Source organism: Delphinus delphis, chromosome 2 (assembly GCF_949987515.2).
Source record: "Delphinus delphis chromosome 2, mDelDel1.2, whole genome shotgun sequence".
Classification (NCBI taxonomy): Eukaryota; Metazoa; Chordata; class Mammalia; order Artiodactyla; family Delphinidae; genus Delphinus; species Delphinus delphis.
Window position 1 is genome coordinate 149352602 of NC_082684.1, and position 12455 is coordinate 149365056.

General features: G+C 40.6%; 1 protein-coding gene across 8 annotated transcripts in view; it reads left to right on the forward strand.

The window, feature by feature from the left end:
• Positions 1-12455, forward strand: part of ATOSA (atos homolog A) — a 115236-nt gene that overhangs the window by 26484 nt on the left and 76297 nt on the right. For 2 of the 8 annotated variants that reach the window (XM_060005945.2, XM_060005951.2), the window contains exons 1-2: positions 1615-2549; positions 2867-2982. In XM_060005945.2, coding sequence (XP_059861928.1) covers positions 2967-2982 — 16 coding nt within the window. In that variant the 5' untranslated portion in view covers positions 1615-2549; positions 2867-2966. Of the gene's footprint in view, positions 1-1382; positions 1551-1613; positions 2550-2866; positions 2983-12455 lie in introns of those variants that run through there. The other 6 variants (XM_060005950.1, XM_060005947.1, XM_060005948.1 and 3 more) reach the window with 5 other exon arrangements.

The following is a 12455-nucleotide window of genomic DNA, read 5'->3' on the forward strand; positions in this document are numbered from 1 at the left end:
TCGGCAGAGGAAGAGGAGCTAAATCACAAATCTTGCTGCCTGTTCACCCAGTAAGCCTTTACAATAGCTGTTATCTGGTCCCAGCTGTTGTGCTAAATTTAGGATTTTGGATTATCTTTAACTGCTCTTTCTGTCTCCCATTACCAAGGTTAATTGAGAAGTGATGTTAGAACAAGTAAAGCTTCAGTTCATAAAAGAAACTACATATTACAGTATTCTGTAATATCAAAGTCAAATCCACTGGGAGTTAACATTTGCAGCTATTACATAAAGGAACTGTTGCCATTTGTCAGAAGTTTCATCTTCAGGATGCCAGAACATTTCCCATGAAGATGAATGTTACCTTCCTAAATGTTCTGTCCTGTTTTGATTAGTTGCAATCTTAGAGTTAAGGTTTTTAATTGCAGGTGCATATGTAATTTTACTGTGCATATGAAAACATCCAGAAAATATTGTTTTCTTCATAATAAAAATTTCATGTATTTAATAGATCTGAGGCAAAAAAAATGCAATCCCAATCTTGTAATTTACAAAAACTTTTCTGATGTAGAAGTAAACATACTTCCTGTAAAACTTTGGAAACCTCAGAAGAGTACAAAGACTAAAGTAAATCACCTTTAAACCTAACCTAGTACTTGCCTGTTGTGATTCTTGTATGCAAAATTATTTCTTAAAAAAAAAAGGCTTTTTCTAAATGAAACCAAAGAGGATTGCAAATTTTGTACTTCTCTTTGTCTCTGTTTTGAGCTCACAACCCCATGTGTACTTTGTCTATAAACTGAGTAACTAATAGCTTCAGCCCTTGTTAGGATTGCTTGTTTTAATTACAGTAGATCCTTGTCATCTGTTTGTGTTGAAATGATGATACAACATCGCAACACGAAATGTCATCATGTCACATTGTTATAGCACAACAACAAAATTACAGCTCCCTAACAATAACACGGTGTCAAAAGTGTCCTCCTGCCATGAGTCAGTGTTTTAGAGGTTATAAAAGTTATTTTTAGCACAGTGAAGGCCTCTAGAGCTTGGGTTCCGAATCCTACTAAAATCCCTGGTGATTTGAAAAAAATCTGGTTGGGGAGGGTTTTTGCTCTTAAACTCCCCAATCCCTGCAGCGTATGGCTGCCCACTCTCCTGTCTTGGCCACATTAATTAGACCCGACTTCCACCGTGCACTGCAAGCCCCTTGGGGCTGGGTCACAACTCTGCGCCAGCATCCAGTGTGGAGGAGGAGGAGGAGACTATAATTATCCTCCACGTCTGGGGCAGGCCCTCGGATGACATCTCCCCAGTTACCCTGTGCTCTAATAGCGCAGCTCCGGTTCCTGGTCCCAGAAGCGCCGCAGCCAGCTCGGAGCGCAGGCAGGAGGCGAGCGCGGCCAAAGCGCCGGGCGCCTCTCGGGCCTCCCGGGCTCCGCCGGCCCTTCGCAGCCGGCAGCACCAGCAAGGGAACCCAGGCCCCCAGGCTAGCGCCCCGGGGCGCGGGGAGCGTTGCCATAACAACCGGGCGCCCGCCGCGGAGGCCGCCGGGGAGGAAGTGACGAGCGGTGGGTTGGCTGTTGTTGGGACACGTGACCCGGGCAGTGTTTTGACAGGGCAAACTGAAGAGAAAGAACTGGGCGAGCGAGGGGGACCGGGAGCTGGGGCTCCAGAGCTAGAGGCAGCGGGCGGGCGAAGAGCTGGCAGAGGCGCGGGGCGAGCGGGCCGGCCGGGGCGACGGGCAGGCGAAGCCCGGGGGCAGCGGGGCTCGGGTGCGAGTCGGGCAGGCAGGGCGAGGGGCTGAGCGCCGGGAGCGGAGCGAGGCGGCGGCCGAGGCGGGGGTGGATGGCCACAGGGGCGCCGGGGAGCCGCGTCGGGCTTGTTGTCTCGGGCCCCCATGGTCCTCTAACGCAGCCCCGGGGGCCGCTGCGCGCCACATTCCGCTCTCGCCGGCCCTGCGCCTCTCGGAGCCTCACGTCTGAGGTGGGAGTGTGATGTGAGCCGCTGGGCGAGCGGCGGAGAGAAGTGCCAAGAGGAGGAGGGATTGGGACGGGAGAGGAGAGCGAGTTAGTCAGCAGAGGTCGGCCGAGGGAGCCATGAAAACAACTCTCCGGCGGGGAAAAGGGCTGGCGCGGCGCTCCGGACGGCGTGGCTGAAGGAGATCAGGGCCGCGGCGGGACGGAAGGGGGCCGCACGGGCAGGCTGCGCCGAGCAGGGGCGAGCGCCCGGCCGTAAACACCTTCCCGGGAAGACCTCGCAGGGCCGGGGGGTGGCAGGGGCGCCCCGGGACAGCCCAGTAGAGTTCGTTTGGGACTGGGGGCTGGGCACGAGGAGATGACTCGCGTTTCTTTCTGACCCTCTCATTGTGTCAACTTGGCCGCGGTTGAGGCAGGAAGACTAGCCAGAGGGTAACTACACAGGTGAGGCCCGGCGGGGCGGGCGGAGCTGTAGGCGAGGCGCTTGGGGTCTTGAAGAGTTTCCTGCGCCCAAATCACCAGGTCGGAGCATTTCTATACCAGCCACTGCGGAGGTGCCACTGTTCCCAGCGGTATTTTTCTTACAAAGGGGTTAGTTAGCTTGTGTTGTTTGAATCCTTTTTTTTTTTTCCCTGCCTGTACCTTCAGGTTATAAATAGGTCTTCCTTTTGGTTCCGAAACACTGTGTCAAAGAAGGACACGTTGGCCTGGAGAGCACAGGGGCGGGGAAGAGGGGTGCTTGGTCCGGAGGAGATGGGGGAGGGCGGTGCAGAGTTTTGCTTTTTTCAGACCTGCGGATGGTGCTGTCACCGCGCTTAGTGCCAGGGAGAGGCCTGTTAGCAGTAGTTTTCTTGCAAGATCGAGTGTTGAGGGCAAGACCAGATTAATTTTATTTTGATGTCTTTTAGCATTTTAAAAACGGAGCAGTAGCCACAGAATCGGCGGCGAGCCTGTTGAAAGAACCCACACGTGTATTTCACAGCACCTTGGGTGGAAATTGGCGTGAAGATGAAGCCAGACCGAGGTAAATAATTGATTTAAGTAGGATTTTTTTTTCTGTGCCCCATTTTAGAAAAGTTAACCTAGTTCTGCGGCAAGATCAACTCTCTGTGAATTACATATGATTATTTGTTTCTGTTACAGATTCCAGCTGGTAAGGTAGAGAAGGGCGCATGGAAGAGTTAGGAACTAGATGGGAGAATACATTCTTCAAAAGTGTCTTCAAAGTATTAGTTTCAAGAGATATTAAAAATGAAATTGCCAAGAACAGCACGTGTATCTGTTGCCACAATACTTGGTATCATTTTAGAGTTACATTACTCATTTTTAGGTTCAATCTAACTTCGATTTTAAAGAAGTTTAAAAGTTTTTTCAACTTGAGAATTTGATCTTGATAAACTGAGAAAATTTAAAATTGAGTTCACAAATATTATTTGTCATTGCTGATTTTTGTGCTTTAGGCAAACTCTAAAAGTTTGCAGAGTACTCCAGGGCTTTGTCCAGTATATCAGTATATACACAGGGCTACTGAAATCCCTATAATAAGTAACTGTAAATGTGCCATTTCCTTAATAAACCTGTATTTTCAGGACTTATGGGAATAATGCATACACTGTGTTTCTCAAGGATTTCAAAGGAATTGAAAACTCATTTATCAATCTGCTTTTGATTGGCCATTGCAAGGACCAACTTTAGAAGGTTTTAATATAGTGGTAGTAGGAGTTTGTCATATGGGAATTTGAGTCCAAGGAACATTGTAGGAAGAGGATTAATGTATTTGGTAGGGAGTTGGACTAGATGACAGAGTTCCTTCCAAATCTGAGACTTTCAGATTGGAAATGTTAATTTATCTTTATGAATTAGATGCTTATTTAAAAAAAGATATGGGAGGGCTTCCCTGGTGGCGCAGTGGTTGAGAGTCCGCCTGCCGATGCAGGGGACACAGGTTCGTGCCCAGGTCCAGGAAGATCCCACATGCCGCGGAGTGGCTGGGCCCGTGAGCCATGGCCGCTGAGCCTGCGTCCGGAGCCTGTGCTCCGCAACGGGAGAGGCCACAACAGTGAGAGGCCTGCATACCGCAAAAAAAAAAAAAAAAAAAAGGGAAATTCCGTGGCGGTCCAGTGGCTAGGACTCCGTGCTTCTTCTGCAGGGGGCACAGGTTTGATCCTTGGTGGGGGAACTAAGATCCCGCAGGCCTCGACATGGCAGTCAATCGATCAATCAATAAATGATAATTTAAAAGAATAAAATAAAATAATTTTAAAAGATATATATTAAACTGGTTATTTTTTCCATATAGTTTTTCAAACTGGATTAGAAAGTCAAATTTTCTTTTCTATTAAAATACATCTTTGGCAATACTGTCTTAAAATGCACTAGAAAGAAGTGGAGAAAGCCATACTTAATTTAGTGGATTAGTTTAAGTGTTTGGTTGTTTCTTAAAATCAGCTTTGTATGAATTAAGTATTAGCAAGAATATTGTTACTAAGCAGGTTGCTTGTGTAGAATGCCAAGTTTAGACTTTTAGATTTCATCTGTGACTTTGGAAAGATGGCACCAAGGTCGGTAATTGCATCTCAAAATAAACAAGCAAAGAAAATCAGAGTTGCTCTTTGTTTTTGTGTTGGTGGTTGTTGCAAAAGTCGCTTTAAGGTCCTACACAGGTTTGTTTGTTTGTTTGTTTATTTTAAAAATTTTGGCTGTACCAGGTCTTTGTTGAGGCACGCGGGATCTTTTAGTTGCCTCATGCACGCGGGATTTAGTTTCCTGACCAGGGATGGAACCTGAACCCCCTGCATTGGGAGGGCAGAGACTTACCCACTGGACCGCCAGGGAAGTCCCCTAAGCAGTTAAAAAAAATAGTATTTGCACACAATCTCTATTTAGCCAAAACTAGTACTAAACACAATAAAATGTTATATATTAATGTAGATTACTAGGAAAAGTAAATACATTTATGCATCAAGACTCCTAAAAAGGAGACTTTTTTCTCGTTAAAATTGTAGCTATCTTTAGCATTATGATGTAAAAATGAGGTGATTGAAAGTTTAGTATTGTGACTATATTTTATAATATGAGTCTTTAGGCCCATGGCTTTCTTTTGACCAGGACCTAGAGTAAGAAGTATCTTTTACTTTGCAAAGTAGTATAGAAATACTGAAATAAACTTCACAAAACATACTTACTCGTACTATGTGCAGTGTGGTCTTGTACTTTCTGTTCTATTTCTGTTGTTAAAAATTGCTTGCATAATCCATTGAATTGATTTCTTGACCTGTGGTTGACAAGGCACAATTATGGGAGAGCTTGACAACAGTAATACTTCACTTTTTCTACATTGGTAACTAAGAAGCTATTCTATATGAGTTAATTTTCTGGCTAACTGAAACTTTACTCTTCAAATGCCAAAAATATTTTCAGTTGTAATCATGATATGTGGACACAGATTTTTTTTTTCCTCTAGCTTAAACCACTTCAGCCTATTTTTTTTAAGATCTGATTTTTGAATTCCCATGCTGTCAACAGTCTTTGTTGTCAATATGCTTATTCTTGTCTCCTTTTAATTTTACTGCTTTTAGTCTCTGGGATAAAGAACTAGATAACCATGCTTAGCACTGAGTTCTCTAAAAAATGAGAATAAATAGGAAAACCTTCAGATATTCACTCAGAAGCTAAGAAAGTATACGAACTCTAGTGTAGAAACTGTGAGATATTTGCTTAGTGGTATACAGCTGTGCTTCAGAAAGTTTCTAAGTGCAAAAGGACCCTCTTATCCTACATGGTTGCATGTGGTAGTTGGTTGGCTAATTTAAAAAGTTTAAATGAGGAATCAGAAAAAATAACAGCCTTAATTATTTCATTTGTCTTTTGGTGTAGGCTCAAGGCCCTTTTTTGGGGGGTGAAATGGGGTCTGTTTTTCAGAGTTAGATATGATCTTCCCTATGTAAACCACACCAAAAATGTACACCTAAGATTTCTACTTTCAATTTCTTTAAAGTGGAATAAGACTGCAAAAAAATCCAAGGGTGGAATATTTTACATTTAAAAAGTGTTAAATTCTTTTTTAATGTTTCACACAACTTTATAGGTGTCTGTGTACACCAGGAATTACAAGGATATTTGTGTAGTCAACAGAAATTTGTTTTGGGAGGAGAGGGAATATATATTCATCAAAATTATGTTCATCAAAATATGTGCTTTCCAAAGCATTCAATGTAGTTTTCACAGAAATAACCTTTTTGTGCATTCATTTCATTGATTTATATAGTTTTAAAATAAATTCACATAAGCAGATTTGGGAAGAAACACCAGATACTACTTAAGCATACAACTCAACTAGTAGGAGTAGAAGTGTGCAGGCAACTGGAAAGTAACTTATTAGCTGCTCATGTCTGTCAGTTTGCTTCTATGGAAGATATGGAAAGCATTGGACAATCTTGCTAGTTGATTAAGTGAAAATTAAAAGACCTTCTACTGTACTTCCAGATAATTAAGATGTTACTGTACAATGGCCATGTTTCACAGTAATAGAATTTTACTATAGTCTGAGGTAAATCTTTTTTTTCCTCTTTTTTCTTTTTCTAAATTTTTCAGCAGTTAGATAACATTACTTGTGCAATGCTGCCAAAGATGAGTCTTTGATGTTATCATTAGCACAGGTTTTGGAATCAGACCTGTATTTGTATCCTTGTTCCATTACTTGCTAGCTGTGTAATCTTCATTAATTTCCTTTATCTTTGAGAGTCTCAGGTTCTTTGTCTGTAAAATGGGGATAATTCCAACTTCTCATAGTTGTTAGAATGAAATACGACACTGGTTGGCACATAGTAGGTTTTAAATAAATGATCATTACCATGTTAAACAAGATATTACAGGTGGTTATATGTTGGTCGGTTATAAAATATGTTCAACAGAGGTAAAGAAATAGTCAAATGTGCAATAACCTAATAGTATCTTGTTTCGTTTTGCATTCATAACCTGTAACCTGCTAAGGCTCAAGCAGATTTAGTAGGCTTTTAATGTATAGTTATCTGAGAAGATACAAAAGCTATGAAAGGATGTTTGATGTATGTGTAATTTATTTCTGTGTCATTTGTTATTACAGTTACATCTTAACCTCTATATGTAGGGGGTGGCATGGGTGGACCAAGCTTCCTGGAAATATATTTTTAAATTCTGACTAGAGCTGGGCAGCTGGAGAGGTTAAACAATGTTACTTCACCTTGTACTCAAGGATGTAAAGTTTGGATCTGATCCTAGTTAGATATTGAATGCCCAGTGTTTCAAGAGATTTCTGAAGTATGGTCTTTGCATAGAAGCAATTAAAGCATTTTATGTTTTTAACATTTAATATTTATTTATGGTATAAATGTATGGTATTTATAATCTTGTTTGTTTTTGAATGCATATTTTTTCTATAAAAATATTTTTCAAAATAATAGAATATAAGCTTATGTTTTGATTTCAGAAGTCCCAAGGCGGGCTTCCGTGGTGGCGCAGTGGTTGGGAGTCCGCCTGCCGATGCGGGGGGGCGCGGGTTCGTGCTCTGGTCCGGGAGGATCCCACGTGCAGCGGAGTGGCTGGGCCTGTGAGCCATGGCCGCTGAGCCTGCGCGTCCGGCGCCTGTGTTCCGCGGCGGCAGAGGCCGCGGGGGTGAGAGGCCCAAGTACCGCAAAAAAAAAAAAAAAAAGTCCCAAGGTTTCAGAAGTCCCAAGTTCATGGTATTGTTCAACAATTTAAGTAGAATCAACATCTTTTCAATTTAAAAGATAAATGTCAATTTTGCTATGCTTTATGCTTTGGTTAGAAACAGTTTATTCGTCAGACATTTCTAAGAATGTTGTCTGAGCTTATCAACTGTTATGAAAGGTTAAGGCCTATAACATCTAGGAAATCATCAAGGCATTAATAATTTAAACATACTTTGTTTCAATTCATATTTGAACACATATTGTAAGTCATTTATAATTCTTAAGAAAAAACTATTAGTGCAAAACCTGTTCCATGAATAAAATACCAATCAATTTGATTTTTTGAGGTTAAAACTGAGAGGAATGCTTAGTTTTTTCCCTCTGCTGTAGATTGAATACTTGTGTGCCCCCAAAATCCATGTGTTGAAATCCTAAGCCCTAAAATGATAGTAGTAGGAGGTAGGGGCCTTTGGTAGGTGATGAGGTCATGAGGGTGAATGGCATTAGTGCCCTTATGAAAGAGACCCAAGAAAGTGCCCTTATCCCTTCCACCATCTGAGGTTATAATGAAAAGACAACTGCCTAATGAGAAAGCTGGTCCTCACCAGACACCCAGATCTGTTAGTGTCTTGATCTTGGACTTTCCAGCCTTCATAACTGTGAGAAATAAATTTCTGTTGTTTATAAGCCACCTAGTTTATGGTATTTTGTTATAGCAGGCTGAATAGACTAAGAAACCCCCTTTTTGATTGTATTACAAATTCAGGCTTTAGCTTTAGTATTGCGATGGCTTATGAACTTGCCTAGAGTATAATGCAAACCATTTTAATCTCAAACAGTTCTTCCTGGGCAACTGAAATAGGAGGAAAGAAGTGGTAAGGACTAGAAAAAAATAGCATGGGAGTTAGATGTGTTGCTTACTTGCTAAGAATAGTTCATTGTTAGCCAGTGTAAGTCAGACAATACGAATGACAGATGTTAGAGGAAAAGAAGTGTTGACTAGATTAAATAGATCAGGCTTTTGCTAAATTCCCGGGGTGGAAGTGGTGTGGTACTATTACTAATAACAGCTAACTCTTCTACATACTATGTGCCAGGCACTATTCCAAGTAGTTTATATAGGTAACTCATTTATTTATTTATTTATTTATGTGGTACGCGGGCCTCTCACTGTTGTGGCCTCTCCCGTTGCGGAGCACAGGCTCCGGAAGCGCAGGCTCAGCGGCCATGGCTCACTGGGCCCAGCCGCTCCTAGACCGGGGCACGAATCCATGTCCCCTACCTTGGCAGGCGGACTCTCAACCACTGCGCCACCAGGGAAGCCCTATATGTAACTCATTTAAACATCACAATTGTTCAAGGAATTAGATGCTATTGTCATCTCCATTTTATAGATAAATGAAATTGGGTCAGAGAGAGAGGTTTGGTAACTTACCCAAGGTTACGCAGCTAATAAGAGGGCTAGCCCAGATTTGAAATAAGCTTGGGTACATGCTCTTAACCCTCTGACTTGTAGGAGTATGTTATATTAAAGTATTATAAGATATTGGGACCAAATTTGTTTTAAAATAGGCCTGAGGAAAATGAAAAACAGATTTACTAATTATTGTGATCTTGGAAAACTGTATATCTTATTTGTGCCTCACCTTCTTCATCTTTACAATGGAGGAAGTAATAGTACCTTGCCTTAGGGTTACTTTGAGTAAATAAGTTAGTGCATGTAATGTGCTTAGAACTATGGCTGGGATATAGTAGACATTCAAATGTGAACTGCTCTTGCTACAATTGGACATATTCTAATTAAGAAGTCAATCATTTAGGGAAAGCTGGGGAGGACAAAAGAAAGGGGCTAATTAAGCTGTATATGTTTTGTATACTCCCTGTGAGCTCAAGTCCAAAAATGACTACTGTTGATCTTTCATCCATTTACATTGATGGGTCTTGACACATCAGTAGCTGTCAAATAATTGCTGGCTTGATACAACTTCTGAGATTCAGTACTAAAGGGCTTGACATAGAGGTTCCCTATGTTTTTGCCTGTCATTCAGTAAGAAGGAAGTGATTCAGTGGGTGGAACACTGTCATTTCTTTGAAGGATGAGAAAAAAGATAATTGGAAGGTAGAATTGAGAGGCTAATGTGTACATAGGGAGAGTGACTCAAAAGCTGATTTCCTTTTCAAAAAGTGAAGAAACCCATGGGGCCTAAGCATTCTGTATTATGAACAAGTATAGAAAAAAATTAGTTGTTAAATGAAGAATATTTATATTCATTTATTCTTTTGTCCTTCTCAACTTTGCACCTAATTATGGTAGTATTTTTCCCCCATTTAAAGCTGAAGTTTTTAAAAACTGAGGGAATGTTAAACTTAGAAATTCTAACTTAATACTGACTTTTTTTTAAATGAAAAAGCAAAATTGTAGTACTAGGAAACAGTATTTCTTTCTTAGTAGGTAAACCAAAGTCAATTTGTTAATACTTAATTCTGTCTTTGCTCAAATGGGTGAAAAATCTGACGTTGATTGTGTCAGACTTTCTTTTTAAACTGAAACAGGATGGACTGGCTAAAAATGCCAGTAGCTAGTCAAAATATTAGACATTAATCCATGTGTAATACCAAAGACAGACCTAGCAATAACCTGAGTTGAGATTTCTCACATATTCCTTTTCATATAAAAGAAACTCATCCAGTAAAATTATGATAAGGCTTTTTGCATCTCTTCCCGTTGTTCAGCATGCCCAGTGCCATTGGCCAGCTTTTAGGTTTTTGATGACCATTCACACAGCCCTGTGTGCACTATTTCCTCTGCCTAAAAAGCCTTTCTCCCTAGTTATCACATGGGTAGCTCTTTGTCATTCTTCTGACCTTGGTTTAAATATCACTTTTCAGAGAGATGTTCTCTGACTACTCTATTTAAAGTGCTCAATTAATGCTAGCTGTTATTATTATTTATTAAATTAGTGTCCTATGTTGTTCTGTGTCTCCGCAGTCTGTTTCCTTCATAGCATTTACCACATTTTTTTTTTTTTTTTAATCTTTGGCTGTGTTGGGTCTTCGTTGCTGCGTGCAGGCTTTCTCTAGTTGTGGCGAAAAGGGGATACTCTTTGTTGTGGTGTGCGGGCTTCTCGTTGCGGTGGCTTCTGTTGTTGCGGAACATGGGCTCTAGGCGCACAGGCTTCAGTAGTGTGGCTTGCGGGCTCTAGAGCACAGGCTCAGTAGTTGTGGCGCACGGGCTTAGTTGCTCCGCGGCATGTGGGATCTTCCCAGACCAGGGCTCGAACCTGTGTCCCCTGCATTGGCAAGTGGATTCTTAACCACTGTGCCACCAGGGAAGTCCCGCATTTACCACATTTTGTGATTTTTTTCTTTGCTTATTGTCTGTCTCCACAGCTTGATTTTAAGTTCCATGAGGACAAGAACCTTATCTCTTGTTTGCAACTATATTTCCATCACCTAGCAGATAGCCTTATACATGGTAGGTGCATAGGAGGTGCTTAATATATATTTGCTGAAAGAATGAATCACTAGTATATCCCAATATTTGTGGAGCAAATAGGAGTAGAAGCAGATGATTAGCAATCATTGATTGTTTTAGTGTCACCACCTGAAATTCTCTCACTTTAGGAATTTGTTTGCATTATTGACTGTTAGTCTATTTTCACAACTTTATACCTAATTAAAAAAAATAGATTTAAGATATATTTGCCCGTAACTTACCTTAAAAGAAGGTTATATTTAACCAACAAGGACCTACTGTATAGCACAGGGAACTCTGCTCAATATTATGTAACAACCTAAATGGGAAAAGAAGTTGAAAAAGAATAGATACCTGTATATGTATAACTGAATCACTTTGTTGTACACCTGAAACTATCACAACATTGTTAATAAATTATAATGTAAAATAAAAAGTTAAAAAAGGTTATATTTTTAAATTGATTAAATTGAAATACAATGCTGTAAAATAAGAAGTAGGCAAAAGCTGTTTGGTATAGGTGGTCCCCAGTTTATATACATCTACTTAACAAATGATCCACACACAGACATCTTCTGGTAGCTCTCTGCTCTCCAACCACCATGCTGAATTTGTTCCTGTTACTATTTCTTTGAAAGAAAGAGAGATTAAATTTGTTGGATAACTTCAGATTTATGAGTATAAGTAGGATAAAGACTCAAAGGATTTAGAGTTTAGATTTGGGGCTCATTCTGTCACTTATAGGTTCTGTGACTTGGGTCAACTTCCAAGCCTGTTTTCTCATCTGTAAATTGTACTGGGCTCAAAGTGTTGCTTCTGAGTTTCAGGTAAGATAATGTGTCAAAGAACTTTATAAGGTGTGAAATGCTATATATGTTGACTGGTTTGCCCTATGGACAGGATCATCTGTACAGATGAGCAAAGGGCCAGGTGCTCCCAAGTGTATCTTAGGTGGGTTCATTCTGTCTAAAATTATCCATTCACACAGTGCCTGGTTTTTACTGTTTTTAAAGTTTCCCCTTGTTATTCTGATTGAAATTACACCAACAAGAGATCCATTTAGATTAATAAATGTATATTTAATTATACATTTTTCTGGATTATTGAAATAATGGGCATATTTTGTTATAAAATTAGTTCAAATTACAGCATGCTAAAAAGGAAGAGTTAAGACCCTAAGGCTTTAGGGTCAAACTTAGAAATTCTAACTTCAGCACTTATCAGCCAAATGACCTTGAGCAAATTACATAACCTGTCAGAACTTCAGTTCATTTTGTTCTAATAACATCAACCTTAAGGATTGTGGGAAAGACGAACTGAGAACCTATGGTT